This window comes from Scomber japonicus, chromosome 13 (assembly GCF_027409825.1).
Source record: "Scomber japonicus isolate fScoJap1 chromosome 13, fScoJap1.pri, whole genome shotgun sequence".
NCBI classification, from domain to species: domain Eukaryota; kingdom Metazoa; phylum Chordata; class Actinopteri; order Scombriformes; family Scombridae; genus Scomber; species Scomber japonicus.
Window position 1 is genome coordinate 25,038,134 of NC_070590.1, and position 16,521 is coordinate 25,054,654.

The window sequence follows — 16,521 nt, forward strand, 5'->3', positions numbered from 1 at the left end:
TGTTTTATGTATCCATGATCGTTTAATAATCTGCGGGATTTTCGTCCTCATAAATCCTTTCCGTTTTATTCCCATTAAGCGCTCTGATCGCACAATCCCAGACGTCAAGCCGTGCAAGCTCCTTTGGATAGTGGATATTGATATTTTTGCTCCATTAACCCCCTAGGAGCCATGGTAACATGCTTGTTGTAATAATTAGCACAACAGCAAGAGAAATGTACCATTTTTACAACCAGAATCCCATTTAAAACAATTAAACCATGTTTTGGAATTACATAAAAAAGCAAGGAAACAGTGACTGAACAATGATAGCTTAACAGTATTAAAAAACTGAATAAAGTTGATACAAATAATCAACCTGCTCTGTACATTACAAGTAACACATCTCTCTTTCTTAAAGTCATTTTGAATTCAGAAGCCTTTGTTGCCAAAATAAGACACAGCTGCACATCACGCCAGGCAGTACTGTAAACACAAGCAGCTGAGCAGCAGTAATTAACAATCTTCCGTGTGTGTGTGTGTGTGTGTGTGTGTGTGTGTGTGTGTGTGTGTGTGTGTGTGTGCCTGTGTGAGCAGGGTGCAGGTACAGCTATAGGAGAGCTTCCTCCCTACTTCATGGCCCGGGCGGCGCGACTGTCCGGTGCAGACCCAGACGACGAGGACTACCAGCAGTTTGAGGAGATTCTGGACCAGACCCAGTCAACACAGGTGACACACTGTTCCCTGCATCATCTTCAGCCCCCTCAGTTACCTAATCCCCCTTCATCTCCCCACCCTCCATAACCCCCCACAATGCTCATTTTTTTTATAAATTTCACTTCTGTCTGCTTCACTTCACTCTCACCTCTCACCTCGCTCTTTTGCACTTGTGCGCTTGTTCTTTATCACCTTGTTGCACTTGCATCATTTAATTCCTAATTGCTTTGTTTTTGGCATTCTTTTTTTTCCAGTTCTGGCAGTTTTCTAAATCAGCCATTTCAATCTCCCTAAAGTGAACCACATTGTACTGTGTGTGTGTGTGTGTGTGTGTGTGTGTGTTTTTGACCACTGACCAAGCCCCACCTCACTGCCTCAACGGTAGAGCAGGATAAAGTGCTTTCACAACCTTATGACTAAGACAACAGCAATGATGCACTCGAGTAAAATGTTCCCGCCGTTTCCGGCCCTTCATTTTGAAATTCCCTCTATAAAAAATGTTCTCATATCAAACATCCCTGCAAACGTTTTCAACAATGCCTAACAACTCACTGTAAATATTTATTTTTCCAACCTCTTGTGATTTTGAATGGACAAGGAGGAATGAGGGGAAACATCCATGTGGTTTTGTGAAGGCTTTTCATCAAACCTGTCTATCCTGACACAGTCTTCATCCTCAGGAATGCTCATCTCTCTCCAGCAGCGTGGGTCAAACAGTCAGACAGGTCAAGTGCAGTAAAACAACTGCATCCATAAATGGTTTTGAACTTTACAACAGACTCACTTACTCTTACGCTTGCAAATAAACTGCAGACGATAGTACGAGACAACTGTTAACAAATAAATCCCCCTGTTTTCATAAAATGGTATCCCAGATATTAAGAGATTACTGAGTGATTCTGAGGTCTGTTTCCTTTTGTTTAAAGTATGTATTTCACTTTTCAGCACGCATATAGGATTAGTAACAGTCCAACTGTGGCTGAGATGTGACTCATTCAGTACTTGCATGCTTTCTTTGATAACTCAGTAATTCCACAAGGAAGAAAATGCCTGAAAAGTATGCCTCTGGTCACAAGATTAAAAAACAGAAATCCCCACAATATATTAGGTCTGTTGTTTGTGAATGTATTAGTAATGAGAAACGGGGGGGAGGGGGTCGTTCTAACATGCCTGCTCTTTTGATCAAGACTCATAAAGCAATGTATTATATGTACTGTTCCTCTGTCTGTCTTTATATGCAGAGAATATAGAGATGTATTAATATTCAATTAATATTCAATCTAAAATGTGATAGATTTGAGTAGCTCTTTTCACTCACGTCAGTCAAATCCCTGAAATCAAGTCCTTTCTTTTGTCAGATTGCCTCAACACCCTGTGTCATGTAAAAGCATGTCCATGTAAAAATATGTAATAACTACTAATTACAAGTGCAAGCTATTTGTTTGGAACAACTGCCAGTAGGGTTTCACTTGTTGTTTCAACTCAGAGTTTTTTCTAGTAGCTTTAGTTGTTATCTAAAACCGGGCAAAGCACTCCATTTATAAAAGTAATATGACTTTTTTTCAAATTAGGTCCTGGTTCCTTTTCTAGTGACAGAAAATCCTGCTTTCTTTGCAATAAAACGGAACCTTTTTGCACTTCTGGCCACAGCTCACTGATATCATGGCAGATATTTTGCCTTTGGCTCAGTCACTTCCTCAGAAAACTGTTATATAGTCCCCTGAGGTGATCCATTGTCACAGACCCACCTCTTTTTAACAGATTTTTTCCTAAGTAAATAAATGCTCTTTAAATAAAATGCCAAAAATTATAGCATGTGAGTCCCTAGAAGCAGTGAGTACTCATGATTCATTCAGCTCGGTGGATATGCTGAATGTGTGTAGAGTAACAGTTCTAAGGAAGGGAAATTATTGCATCAACCACAGTTTTTCATTATCAGCAGTTAAACTGACTCCCAGTACACAAACTGAAACTGTGACTTTTTGAGACTAATACTGAAACAGATTCAAGAAAGTGGCTAAAAAACATTGGCGAGAAGAATCTGTGCCACCGGCTAAAAAGGGACAGCGGTGCAGCACCTGCTGCAAGGTCTGCTGTTACTAATGCTGTGGACAGCTGGGTAGGTTGGCACCAACAGCAGCCCTGGCGCTCAGAACACATGTGTGAGAATGGAGCTCTGACATCACTCAACTTACTGATAAAGTGACGCTTCCCACCCAAACTGTGAGAAAAGAGCAGAGACATGGGAAGAACGAGACATAACGGGCAGCGTGGGGAAGAGAAAATTTTGTCTAAATGATCATCACAACACTGAAGAGCTCCTGCGTGTCTTATCCCAAACAAACTAACAGTATGACGCAGGAGGAGCATCGCCCATTCGTCTTGCATCCGTGTGAGGATAGATTAGAAGTGACGCTGCACGCTGCTGTCTCAGTACATAGCAGTAGACTCGCTCTCTCTCTGTCTCTCTCTTTCTCTCTCTCTCTCTCTTTGCTGACAATGTTTCTTTCTGTGTCCCTCTCTTCTTATGTTCTTATTCTTTCTCACGCACTCTGGTGGTCTCCCACTGTGCATTACTCTCTCTCGCACGCTCTCTCTCTCTGATGATATCTGGCAGCCTCGTGCATGTATGTTATGAGTTCTAGTGTGATTGGACAGCATCTGGAGGCAGGTTGCTTGCACCAGCGAGGACCTGCCACATACGGAAACATTTTTTCTCTCGCCAGGGCTTTTACCATTACTCGGATGTTCTTAGGGTTCCCTTTTTCGCTCAAGGAGATCCCGCAGCACCTCTCTGATTTTCACTTTTCCGCCTTTTGCCCTTTTTTTTTTACACCTTTTAAGGTGGATATGGAAGCAGTCATCCACTGTGGAGTTGGTGTCAGAGGTTTTAATAGACAGCTAAATATCAATAGAGTAGAAACAGGATCCACTTGGATTGGATTGGAGATATTTTGGAATCGTTGGATTGTTGTGTATTAGACAGGAAGTGGTTAAATCTTGTCATCAAGGATGTGCCCCCCCCTCTGCCCCCTCCCCCCAAACCTATCCCCCTCCACACACATACACACACTCTCACACACACTCTCCACCCTGTGGCAGTAGAGCAGGGCTAAGATGCTGTCTTCGTCCCCTCCGCTCAAGTCACAGAGGTTTGTAGGTGCCAGCACTTTGACTTAAACCCAGTGGTATTTCTCTCAGCCTGCACGTGCCAACTTCCTGCCACAAGTGCACGTGATGCACAGCAGCAGAGCACTCTGGGTTTTTTTTTCTCATTCATTCAACAGAGCTATTCAAGAATAATGAAGTCATGCCTTTTCTAACGGCTCCAGACGCTGATGTCATGAACATCAGATTTTTTTTCCCCTCTTAAATCTTTAGCTCAGTACGAGAGCGCTCGGCGGGCTGGAGAGGAATCCTCAGTATCGACACGGACCGTCCCGGAAGATCCTACATGGATCGAGTCCATGATTGCTTGTAACCTGATAATGAAGTTATTTCCTGGCTCTCGTGTTTTTGTTTTTTTTTTCATCCGGCATGGAAAGGGTTAACAGGCTGTGAATTCTTGATTGCCAACTCCCAGGATCGTATCTCCTGTAACTCAAATCAGGGCCATCTGCGCTGGGCGTATGCCTGCCTTCCCCCCTGGCCTACTGCACTCAAAGGCTCTCTGTGCTGTGGTTTGCCCGGCCCCGTCACGTGACTTCTCTGAAAGTGCCCCCTCCCTCCTCCTCCCTCTTTATTTCCAGTAAACTGTTTGAAAGGAGGGGGGTGAGTCAGAGTAAAACCAGCTTCCCTTTAACCACAGCTTGTTAAAGAATTTGTCAACGTGGACTCAGGGGTGCATTTTTTTTTGTGTGTGTGTGTGTGTGAGAGAGAGAGAGAGAGAGAGAGAGTGCGTGTGCGTGTGTGTGTGTGTGTACGGATAGATTTGAATGTGTAGATCTTTTTCTTTTTTTTTCCTCCTTTCTTGAAAGGGGACTGTAGCTTCGATTGCGTCAGGAATCCTTAATCACTCCACTTCCTGTGCCAGAGAGAGCGGGCGCGGGCTTGTTGGGAGTTAATGAGATGAACTTTAGCTGTCTTTGTGTCGGGGGGCTCGCGACCGCTGCGGAGATGTGTGTCTTCTGTGTGAAAGACTTTCATTGAGAAAAAAAAGGAAAACACAGAGAGAGGGAGAGAAAAAATGTGCGTGGGTGATGACTTGTGTATAGGCTATGCATAGATTTTTCCTTGTCTGACACTTTAATTTTCCACATGGAGCAGAGTGCCTTGTCGCTGCCTGATTTTTGTCTCTGTTTGAACTCTGTACCCCATCAGCACTACCAAAGCCTCCTGAAAACAAAGTGTTTGCTTTGCCAGCTTCTTCACAATAAAGTCCACTTTTTTTGTGCTGGAACCCTCTGAACAAGTTTTCAGCAAGTCTGAAATAAGCATATCACATAATAGAAGAAAAAAAAATCATTTTAAAAATCTGATACTTGAAACCAACATTTTCACAGTATATCAACATGTACTATAATAAAAATCATTGCACTGAGATAATAAAAGAGCTTCTACTGTTAATGTGTGGAAGTTGCTGTATATAGTTGTATAAAACTGTCCACTCTCTGGGTTTTCCCTGTGGATTTGTCTGTTAACGGTCATCACCTGGCAACTGTAACAACAAATATTCAAACTATCATATTAGAGGTAGAGTTAACTCTGCTTCTCACTCACATATTTTGATACATATTTTTCCATGCATATAGACTAAAAGTTATTTTTAGGTTTGTATCTAATGAGGAGTTGATCTAATTTTTAATTGACGACATAATTCCCAGAATGCTAATCTTGTGACAAACACCCTGCTCTTCCCCACATTAAGTCATCTACAGCGTATTTACTGTGATTCAATCAAAACAAACCTTGTGCATTCCTGTCGGTTTGTGTCATATCTCAAAAACTCGATATCTGACATAGTAAAATTGAAGTTAGATCGTTTTGATGAAAAAGTTTCACACGTTCATAAAAGACATTCGTGGGAACATGACAGATGTAATGAGTGAGGCTACGCCGGTAAAATGTGGTTTCTGAAGAACCCATGATTTGTTTATTCAAATGAGGAGTTGGCTAATGTGATCGTCAGAAGTGTATGGGGGAGGAAAAAAATCCAAACCTATAAACAACAGATCAAATGTGAATATTGTTCCCCACAGAGGTCGGCCCCATGTGGGGTGACTGCGCAGACTGCTGAGTGAAGCATCTGTGCCGAGCAGCCAAACCTGGAACCCAAACCTCCATGGTTTTAATGACGCTGCACCCTTGACAAGATCTTACCAAATGTAATTGCTGCTAAGCCCAGCCCTGCAGGCCGGTGGTGAAGGAGGGGGAGTGGGGGGGGGGGGGGGGGGGGGGGTGGTGGATGAGGGGGGGAACAGGCAGCCCTTGGCAAGCTGCCTGGCAAAGATGGTGATTTTCCATAAGCCACCAACAACAGAGTCTGGATGTCTGAACCCCAGCCATCCAAGATAGACGCTTCCCCGGTCCAGAAATGCAGAATAGAGAGTGAGTCCAAGTACATAGTTGAACTATAGTAAATCACAGTGTCACAAGTTCACACACACACCCTCCCCTCACCTCCTCCGGGGACCCTTTGTTCACGCTGCAGTGATATTTTCATGCTCACTCTTATTGCATGAGCCAAAAGCTCAACTACTGCACCTAATGTAAACAATGCATGTGTCATGATGTCAGAAAATGAATGGGATTCACAGGCCGTCTCCATGGTGCTGATTGGTTCTGCAGGGTTCCGTCCGCGCTACAACACCAGTGGTTGTCAGGTGTTCTCGGTCCAGACACAGTCCTCAGCGGTTCAGCTGTAAACCAACCATACACATTCCTTCCTTTCCCTGTCCCCCACCAGCTGAGCAACTTTCTCACACACACACATACACATGCACACACACATGCATGCACACATGGGGACAGGCTAGAATTAAAACTACAGGCTTGGCCAAGGAGAAACCTTCATGATTGGACGTCAGTGGAGGCAGAAATTCAAATCATGAACCAATCAGATTCTGTGTCCCTTCGCTCCCCCCACCACCACCTTATTAGGCGACCTCCCATGTCTCTCAAATTTCCTGACCGCTGGGTTGCACCCCGCAAAGAATGTCATCAGCACTGTACTGGTTTTGTTGACCATATTAGGTATGATCATGTATTGCCAGCCCCCTCCTGCACCTCATTTTTTGAATTAACATGATGCTTCAGAAACTGAGGCCTTCCTTTATTTGAAAGAAAACAAAATTGTTTTGTCTTTTTATATAACATAAATACATTTTTTTCTTCAGTTTCTTTGTTAGTTTCTTTGGTATTGATTTTAGATGAGAAAAAGATGCTTTCAGTGGGAACATCTACTTCACATCCAGCAAACATTCAAAGAGTAATTTTCAGACTGAAAAATAATTAAACACAGACCACTGACCCCTAAAAATCAGAGTTTCTTTCATAAAGGTTGTGGTTACATTTTTGTTCACTCTATGCAACATAAAAATTATCAGGAAATATTTTAAAAACACAATTTGTTTCCAGAAAAAGAAAGAGTTCTCTTATATTTAGATGAATTATAGCTGTGATAATTATAATTATGTGTCTGAATTAGCAGTCAGTGTGTGTTTTCTTTCAATAGAAAGTGTCTCATGTGGGAACAAATTCTTCAGATATAAAGACCTATATTTACAGTTAATTAGTAACTGTGAGCTTTGTCTCCTTTTTATATTTGTGACTATTCTGGTCCCACATATAAAAGAAATGAAACAGAAAGGCTCAGAAGGATGCTTTTCAATGTGAAATATCTACATAAATTCATTTGCCCAGTGCAGACTCTAATATGTGTATTTATCACAGCAGGAGACAGATTTAAATTCAAGCATTTGAAGGTCTTATTTTTGAGCATATTTCTCTGTAAAGACACATTAAACATAGATTTAAGGCTTTTTTCTGCAGTAAATGTAGTCAGATATCAAAAAGAATGTGCTTTAGCTAATAAAGAATTGCGTTAAACAAATTCCTAATTCAATATGAAGTGAATATAATACATTTTAATATGTGAAGAACTTCGCAACATGAATAAAGTCCCTATTATAACAATTGTTTCATTAACTTTACAAAAAAAGTAATTTTATTTTAGTTTTTTAGGATAGCAGTGCAAAAACTTGAATAAAGGTCAGACAAATGCAGATATGATAATTAAAACAAGTTCAAATAATTAAATGATTATGAAAGTAATTGCTTTTGGCTGTTAAGTCCTTATTCTCTACTGTCAACAGATTAGATTATTAACATATTAAGGCCTAGAAAATTAAAATTGAAAAAATCCTTTCGCTCAGTGTTTTGAAAATGCAGTTTCCTCACAATATTTTATTGTTATCATTTAAAAAGTTTTGATTAGCACCCAGAAATACACCATTTCTATGTGAAAAACCAGCAATTTAATTTAACAATGACAAACCCAGCATTGTATGGAAGTAATCATTTAATATCATTTACCTAGAAATTGAATGTTTCATCCAGAAAAATATGAGAGGTCCTGGATCAGGGATTTCCTTTGCATTCTCACTGTGTTCCCAGAACTAGTTTCAGTCAAATCCAAACAGATTAAATCTCCTATTCCCAGAACAAGGTATATTGGGGGAAAGATGTGTGTCATTGCTGTGAAAAGAGGCTTTTGTGGAGCTGTCAAGAGGAATAGGGTAAGAGCAGGAGAAAAAGTTAGAATTTGTGAGTCACAGGAATGACCAGGGTCCGTTGTCTTGTTCTCAAACTCCCTGTGACAAAGCAATTGATAACTGGCACCAGAGGCAAAAATGCAGACATGCTAAGACCAGTTTATCATGTTAGAACAATGAAGAAAGTTGTTTAGAGATTAGTTTTGTCATAACTTTTAAAATAAAGGTCAGGTGAATCAGAACATTTTTGCTGTGAACTTGGGAGATATTTATTCTGGCAGGATGATCATGAAGTAAGTGCAGGACTTTATTTAATCTTAAAGCCCAACTTTTTCCATTTCCAAACATTTAATAATAAATTCATTTTCCCTTTAAGATGTTTTTTAATAAGTGAGTCAATGCTTTTTTTTTTAATATCATTTTATTTTAAGCACAAACTTGAGAGGGTTTACAAACACACACTCTCACATTTACTATGTGAAAATCCTTCTGATGCACAATCCATTCAAATATATATACTTTCAAGATGTAATCAATCTGCACAGCTGTACATCTAAATTCTGAAGATCTAAGTATCTGGTTTGTCAGTTGCCATATCACTCAATAATTGATTAAAAGATTTTTTTGAGGACACATTTCTGGGAAGTAGACACTACTTCTGCCTGAGCTACACTCCTATCTGCAGTCATTTAGAAACAAACAGAGATTAAAAAGCAGATTGTTGACTCATTATTCGTTTCATTTGAACACCAATATGTTTTTAGATATAAAATGAGAAGGTTTGTTTTGAGTGCAAAGGTTATAATTTTGTAAAAAAAGCTGAGACATGAACATTCAGAGATGATGAAGAAACCTTAAAAGTAGATCTTTGAGTATAAAATGTGATCCTATATTAAATATTATCCTACATTTCTCATTTGTTTTAAAGTGACATTTGAATTGGTTTGAAAACAGTCATTAATAATCACTTCATAAACACCACTGCAGCTGGTTACAAACATTTATTTTATTTCACACACACACACACACACACACACACACATCTGTGATATTCCCTCTGTGAACAGATTAGTAGAAAAACACTTGAAAAAACTATTTATCATTTTCTTACTAATGTTTCAGTAACTTTAAGTATTTATTTTGATTCAAACAAATATAGTTATCAAAAAATTACCAGAAAATTAATTGTGAAGAATTAATAAAATGAAATGTACATCACCAATAATAATCATTTAAATAGTTTTAAATGGTCAGATATAATCCAATGTGTATAAAGCTAATGATGTGTCTGTCTGATAGAAAATCTACAGCAACAAATAAAAAGATACATTAATGGGGTTTTTTTTTAGCTTTTTATTTTTATTTTTTACAATTTTTAGTAAAACATGTTTTATATGTGTTTCCTATATACTGTGTGTTCTGTGTGAAAGTACAGTATATGATGAGCATCAGTTTAATATGAATGAGTAAGATGAAAATGTAATATATGTTTCCCACTTTTGTGTTTTTCAGGACTTTGCCACCCAAGCAAAAGTAGCAGTGCAGAGACTCATCCAGAAGATCGGATTCTTTGGCATTTTAGCGTGTGCCTCTGTGAGTCAAATAACACATTATCTTTTCATCTTCAAAAATATTTTTCACCCCTTTCATCATAACTTTATCCACTTAAATAATTATGTCAAGTCATGCTACACTGCAATGTTATACAGACATTTGTACACCGGTAAAAAAGGAAATTGCAGAGCTGAATTGCACAATATATGAACGAAACAAAAAAAAGATGAAATGTATATTTGAGCATTATCATAACCTAACTGTGCCGAATATTCTTATTACTCACAGCGATCGTCTGTAGATAATCTCTGTAGGATACATATGAAGAATGAATTTGCAGAAGAGAAAATACCACGTGTGCTTTAATATGTCAGATTCTTTCATTTATGTTGTTTTATGTATGACTTGTTTTGTATTTCTTGAGGTGAATGCACACAACATCAGGTCTAATCATCTGTGTTGCTTTTTCCCCTTTCAGATTCCAAATCCCTTGTTTGACCTGGCAGGAATAACATGTGGACACTTTCTGGTCCCCTTTTGGACTTTTTTCGGCGCAACCCTCATTGGAAAAGCAGTCATCAAAATGCACATTCAGGTGAGTTGCACTAAAAAAAACTATACATCTGTATAAAGAATGGCACAGCTGATTTTTAATGAATGATCCTAAATATACCTTTGAGACTTATGTGCACTGAATATATAGATCTTGACTTTCATCTTTTACTATTTCATACTGCAGAAAAAAAGCAAAAGTTGTGTGTGTCAAAGTTTTCCATTTGCATACATCTTTAATATAGTTCAGAGGGAGACTTGTGTTGAATAATGAATGACTCTCATGCACAGCACTCTCATGCACTGTACTGTACTGTACTGCTGGCAGTAAGGAGGCCATTTTGTGTAGCCAAAGTAGGGGCAGTCAACCATTTTGTGATTGCAGCTGCAGCAGCCTTAGTACAGTGTACAGTCGACTGGTCAGGCCACAGCAGATTAAAGAACTTATAGGAAAGTAACAGATACATCCTAACCCTTGAATAAGAAACTACTGTTGGGGGACTTGGCATCACAAATGTTTCTTCTAATCCTGGAAAATCCTCAATTTGCGTCCAGGAATTTGCAGTATGTCTGTGATTACCGTCAGGGGCTCGACTTTCTGTTCTCTAAGCAAATGCTGGAATTTGCACTTTGTGACGCATAGATGAAGGGTTAAAAAGCTAAGCGTGTGTCCCACTCGACTCATTCTTTATCATATGCATAAAGCATTGTACTGGCCCCAACTGAGAGAAAAGTGTGTGGGGGGGGGATGAACCTAGTGAGCACGAGCTAAAGCAGATAAACATTGTCTGTGGGAGGTGATGGAGAAAAGAGAGAGGGAGAGATGGGGGAAGAGGGAGAGGAAGGAGGGGTTGCATGCATGGCAGGCACAATCACACACACACACACACACACACACACACACACACACACACACACAGGACCAGATTACACCCAGGGGTCCCAGGGGCCCTTACTGACAGAGGTGTGTCCCTCCCTGTCTCACGGAAAGGAAGACTTCACCCGGCTCTCCGGCATATCTGGGGGGCCCCAATCTCTACTGTAGCTGCTTGGTTTAGTTTTCCTTTTAAGCTCTTGTTTTGCTTCTAACGCAGCAGATTGGGTGTTTTATATATTGTACGATCAGAAAACAAGAAGTATTGAAATAAAGCGTAGGGGAGAGCAGGTGACGTTCTCTCTCATGGGCCAAGAGGGAACAAAAAGGGGATTTCGAGGCTTGTGTTGTGTGTGTGTGTGTGGGCATAATACTCTGAGCAGCCTCAATGCTTCAAAGAGTTTTTTTGATCTGGGTTTGTACCTGAGCTTCAGGTGTGTTCTCACCAGTCTCCAAGGAGAGACTTTCTTTTTTTTTCAATGTTTTATTCTGTGCTGCTTCTGTCTTTTATGCTCATTAAGCTTCACATCTGAATGTACACTGCTTGAATGGTTAACGTCAGCGCCTTTGTGACCCAGCAGGTCACTTGAGGATGGTGGCTGATGCCATGGAAATACACATTTCAGACCCTTGAGATAGGACAGAGAAGGAGTGAGGTGTGGCAGAGGTGAAATAAGAGAATTGTTGTGCGCAGCAGAAGTTGTTGTAGATTTATTGTTACACCATGTGACATTTTAATCTTTATTTATGCATCGACAGAATTGCAAAGAAAAGGGCATTAAAAGCAGGATGTAGTCACTTCCACATTACCGTCAATTGACTAAATGCAGCTCATGGTTCTTGATAATGAGTAGTCCTTTTCTGTAAACTATTGAGAACAGATACACCACTTCCCTCTTGTTTACATGCGTATGACAAATTGGGCATGACTGGGATGTGTGAGGCTCTTACCAGCAGTATCAGTGAAGTGATATCAGTGAGTCCAGACCATGTCACCATCAGTTTCCCGGCAGACACATTTAAAGCATCTTAGTCAGATTTCCTGTGCCGGCCTGTGTTGCTGTCCCTTCCTCCTTGGTCAGTGTGGAGTGATAGATCATTTGTTAGTGTCTGTGAAGCACAAATTCAGTGTTTCAGTGCGTTACTCCAGAACGTCTCAGTGGAGCTGAGGTGCGAAAGCTGCTACGAGGGTCTCTTGTTTACTGTCTGTGTGTTACAAAAATAGTACGATGGAAAATGTTTTTTATTTTTTTATCACTTTTTATTTTTGTGAGGCAGCATAGTGACATGAAAGTAAGGTGAAATAGCATAAAAAGAAACAAAACACACTTAAGAATTATAACAATAATAATAATCAAAGATAAGATCAAGTGACCCTCAAATCCTTACTATAATCTGTCCATTAATTCACAGCTTATTCTATCCCTGCCCTCCTTCATTCACTTAACATAGAAAGTAGGTCACACAATGATACAAGTTCAATTTCAGAGAAACGTGAATGCTAATAAATTAAAAAGCAAGTTTCCTCAGCAAGTTAAATAACATATCTATATTGATCTCATAAATATAATGCAACTAGAAAGGCAAAGAGAGGCAAATTAAGAAAATGAAAAATAAGTAGATACATGATAACAATGCTAGTTTTACTACTACTACTACTACCACTAGTAATAATGATAATAATAATGATTAAAGGATGTGCTGCATATGCTCTATATGTTGAATAAAATGATTGTACTTTTTGTTATGCTGTAAAAGGTTCATGTCCTGTATTGTAACATTTCTCTCCCATTTGGTCCATAATATGTGTCTCAGTCTAAGATTGTGCTTTTCTTTTATATGTTAACTGCTCTTTTACTTGTTCCAATTTTTAAAGTTAATTGATAAATAAATAGTCGTAGATGCCAATTAAGTTGAAGCTATAACAAAGACCTGGATGTCATGTGACTTAACCGCACAGTGAACAGTGTGACAGAGCACGGATCAAAGAGCTCTGTCACATGAAATTAATATTGTCTTTGTAGCGTCCTGGTGATGAGTTATGAAACTGTGCCATTTCAACACACAGAACATCACTTTTACATGGTTCCTCCATATCAGATCATTTGACTCTGGATACCTCAGTATTATAATATATCATTAATACATTTGTCCAGCCAGTTGAGGAACAGTGTTAGGACTAATCTACCTGTTGTTTCATTTCTTTTGTTGGGTGCTATTTAGTCATTTGTTTTAAAGCATCAACCTGTGCTTCAGAGTAATTGCATTTATTTTCTATGTGCTCCCATCATCTAATTGAAGCACCACATTTATATTAAGTGAAATATTCAAATCCAAGATGACATTTTTATGGATCCATCATTACATAAAACGGAAAATTCTAGATGTCTTGTGTATCATTTTATACATGTTTCCCTGTAATTCAGCAGTATATATTTAGTATCTTTGGAAAGCTTGGGATCTGGACTTGAATTTAAAATAAGGTTCTGTGGGTTTAAACAATCCTTTTCTGCACATCATGAGTTTGTAATGACGGACCCGCCGAGAGCTCTGTTGGGTTAAGCCCTTCTAACAGCATGTTGAGGGCAAAAGATGTTACTGGAACAAACCGCATTTTAGTTTGTTTAGAAGAATACAGTAACCTACAACACCTCTGAGGGCAAGTAAAAAGGACCTTGAAAAATCTGGTCAATTAGTGGGTGCATGTTGCTGAACCCACCCCCCCCCCCCACCCCCCACCCCTTTAAGAGGCCATAAAGCTGATATGAGACAGAGGGGCTGCCAGTCATCTGTTTGTCCCTTCTGGCCCGGTGACTAAGCAGGAATCAGACAGGACAGGGGCCGGCCTCCAGACCCCCTCAGAAGCAATGACACATCTCATTTGATTCCTCCATTCCTCTAGCCATCCATCCTTTATGTACACACTTATATACACACACACACACACACACACACACACACACACACACACACACACACATAGAGTCTTTTGACGACAGCCTGTGTAATATGCTGACCTCGTGTACTGTGTTGGTGGTGTGTCATAAAGCCCAGGCCTTTTATTTCTTGCCCTCCATGACAAAAGGGCGTCTTCATGGCTACTTTTAGACCAAACCGCCTTGGTGGTTCAAGGCATGAGCTTTGGCGTAATGGGTAGGGTGTGTGTATGTGTGTGTGTGTGTGTGTGTGTGTGTGTGTATATGAGGGGGAGTTCAGGAATTACTTATCAAACTATGATGCACCCATTGCCTTGTTTTGCACCCCAGCAGTGACCTCATGGTTCAAGCTACTGACTCGCTGTTTCTTCGTGTGTGTCTTTGTCATACAGAAACTGTTTGTGATCGTCACCTTCAGCAGGCACATAGTGGAACAGATGGTCTCCCTCATCGGGTGAGTAAGCCTTAACGGGTGTGTACGTGTGTGTGTGTGTGTGTATGTGTGTGTATGTGTGTGTGTGCTCACCAAAAGTACCCTGTGGGAACATATGAAAGAGTTAATGCAGAACTTGACGGTTGAGACCCTTTTTAGATGGTCATGTGGCATTCAGGTAATTTACACTCCTTTGCGTGAAATCTGCCGCCTCACCCTCATTCTCCTCCTCCTCACTCCTCCTCCTCTTCTTTCATGACTATGATGAAGGTCACACAGAGTGAGAGATGGCTTTGAATTAAACATGGTGATCTTGGAAGATGACTTGTTGCTTTATCCTGCATGAAATACTTTGAGCAGACCTTGAAACTTGGGTATTTTGTCACATTCTGTTCCTCTTTTGGCTCCTCACACAGCTTTGATAGTCTGCATGGTTATTAATGGCGTGGATGAACATGTTCTGGCTGCTAGTCAGGACAGGATGAACTCTTGTCTATCACAGAAACCTCCTCTCTGCTTTATCTCTCTTTCGTGCACCATCGTCAGCCTTGTACCTACCTGATCTCATAGGGAGCACAAGCCAAAAGACAGGGCTGCTTCTCAGTGTCTCGCCATGGCGCAGGCTTTTGTTTTTGTTTTTCTCCATAAGACCTTTCAGTGTGTCAGAACTCTCAGGCAGGATGCTGATGCTTATTGGGCAGGAAGGTCTTTGGGGCAAAGAAGAAAGGGTGTGAGTTTTGGCTGAGGGAGAGATCTGAGATTTAAGAAAGGAAATGAATTTGTGTCAGTACTTTTGTAGGCCCCAACAGTAATCAGCAACAGCGTGCATCAGATTCTTTTTCTGGATTAAAACACCAGTTTCATCGTGAAGCCATCAGCCGCTGAGCGTTTTTTTAAAATATGAAACTAGTTAAACTGAAAATGAAAATGCTTAAATCTAAAAGTCACACCTACACACACACTATCTGGGCCTCTGGAAGATAAGTTCTAGATGTAACAGGAGTTGGGTGTAGGAGCTGATGGGTGCCATGATGGGTGTCCTTGTAGAGATGCCAAGGGCTGCAGCTGGAAACTGCCATCAACACACCTGCTGGTGGGAGTGCCATTTATTACACACACACACACACATACATACAAAGACATGCACACTCACACTCCCCTTCTCTCACACACACACACACATAAACGCACATGCCGCACTGAAATCAGGCGATGATATTGCATCAGCTCTCTTTCTTGCCATGTTGTCTTTTTGTGCGCTTTCTTTGTTTTTAAAATGAATTTTGGAAGACTTCAGGTGGAAATATTAAACAAGTTATTTTTGCTCGTTTCCCTGCATGCATATATATATATATTTTAGACGCTTTATGAATCATGTTTTAACACTGCAGCAAATGTGTTGAATGAGGTGTGAAGCTGAGTTGGCACATGCTTTACAAGAAATGTAAAAAGTTTTTAGACACCCTTTGTATTCTATATAAAAGTGTCTGTGTGTGAGTGTGAGTGTGTGTGTGTGTGTGTGTGTGTGTGTGTGTGTGTGTGTGTGTGTGTGTGTGTGTGTGTGTGTGTGTTGTGGTTGTGTGTGTGCCTGTGTGTGTCAGGTTGTGAAAGACCTGTCCTCTCTGGTTGTCACTGTTCATTGAACTGCAGACTAAAAGCAGATCAAGCAAACAGATCATTGGTTATTGACAGTTTCAGTCTGACTTCACAGCCTGCTTCTTCTCTAGAGGAAGTTTCCCTCTTTACAACCTGTCAACCGTCAGC

At 40.2% G+C, this 16,521-nt stretch overlaps 1 protein-coding gene across 3 annotated transcripts in view; it reads left to right on the forward strand.

Annotated features, from left to right (window-relative positions):
- LOC128371353 (vacuole membrane protein 1-like) overlaps positions 1 to 16,521 on the forward strand; it is a 58,418-nt gene that overhangs the window by 24,976 nt on the left and 16,921 nt on the right. For all 3 annotated transcript variants that reach the window (XM_053331657.1, XM_053331658.1, XM_053331656.1), the window contains 4 exons: positions 577 to 708; positions 9,921 to 10,001; positions 10,441 to 10,557; positions 14,717 to 14,778. In XM_053331657.1, the coding sequence (XP_053187632.1) occupies positions 577 to 708; positions 9,921 to 10,001; positions 10,441 to 10,557; positions 14,717 to 14,778 (392 nt within the window). The remainder of the gene's footprint in view (positions 1 to 576; positions 709 to 9,920; positions 10,002 to 10,440; positions 10,558 to 14,716; positions 14,779 to 16,521) is intronic.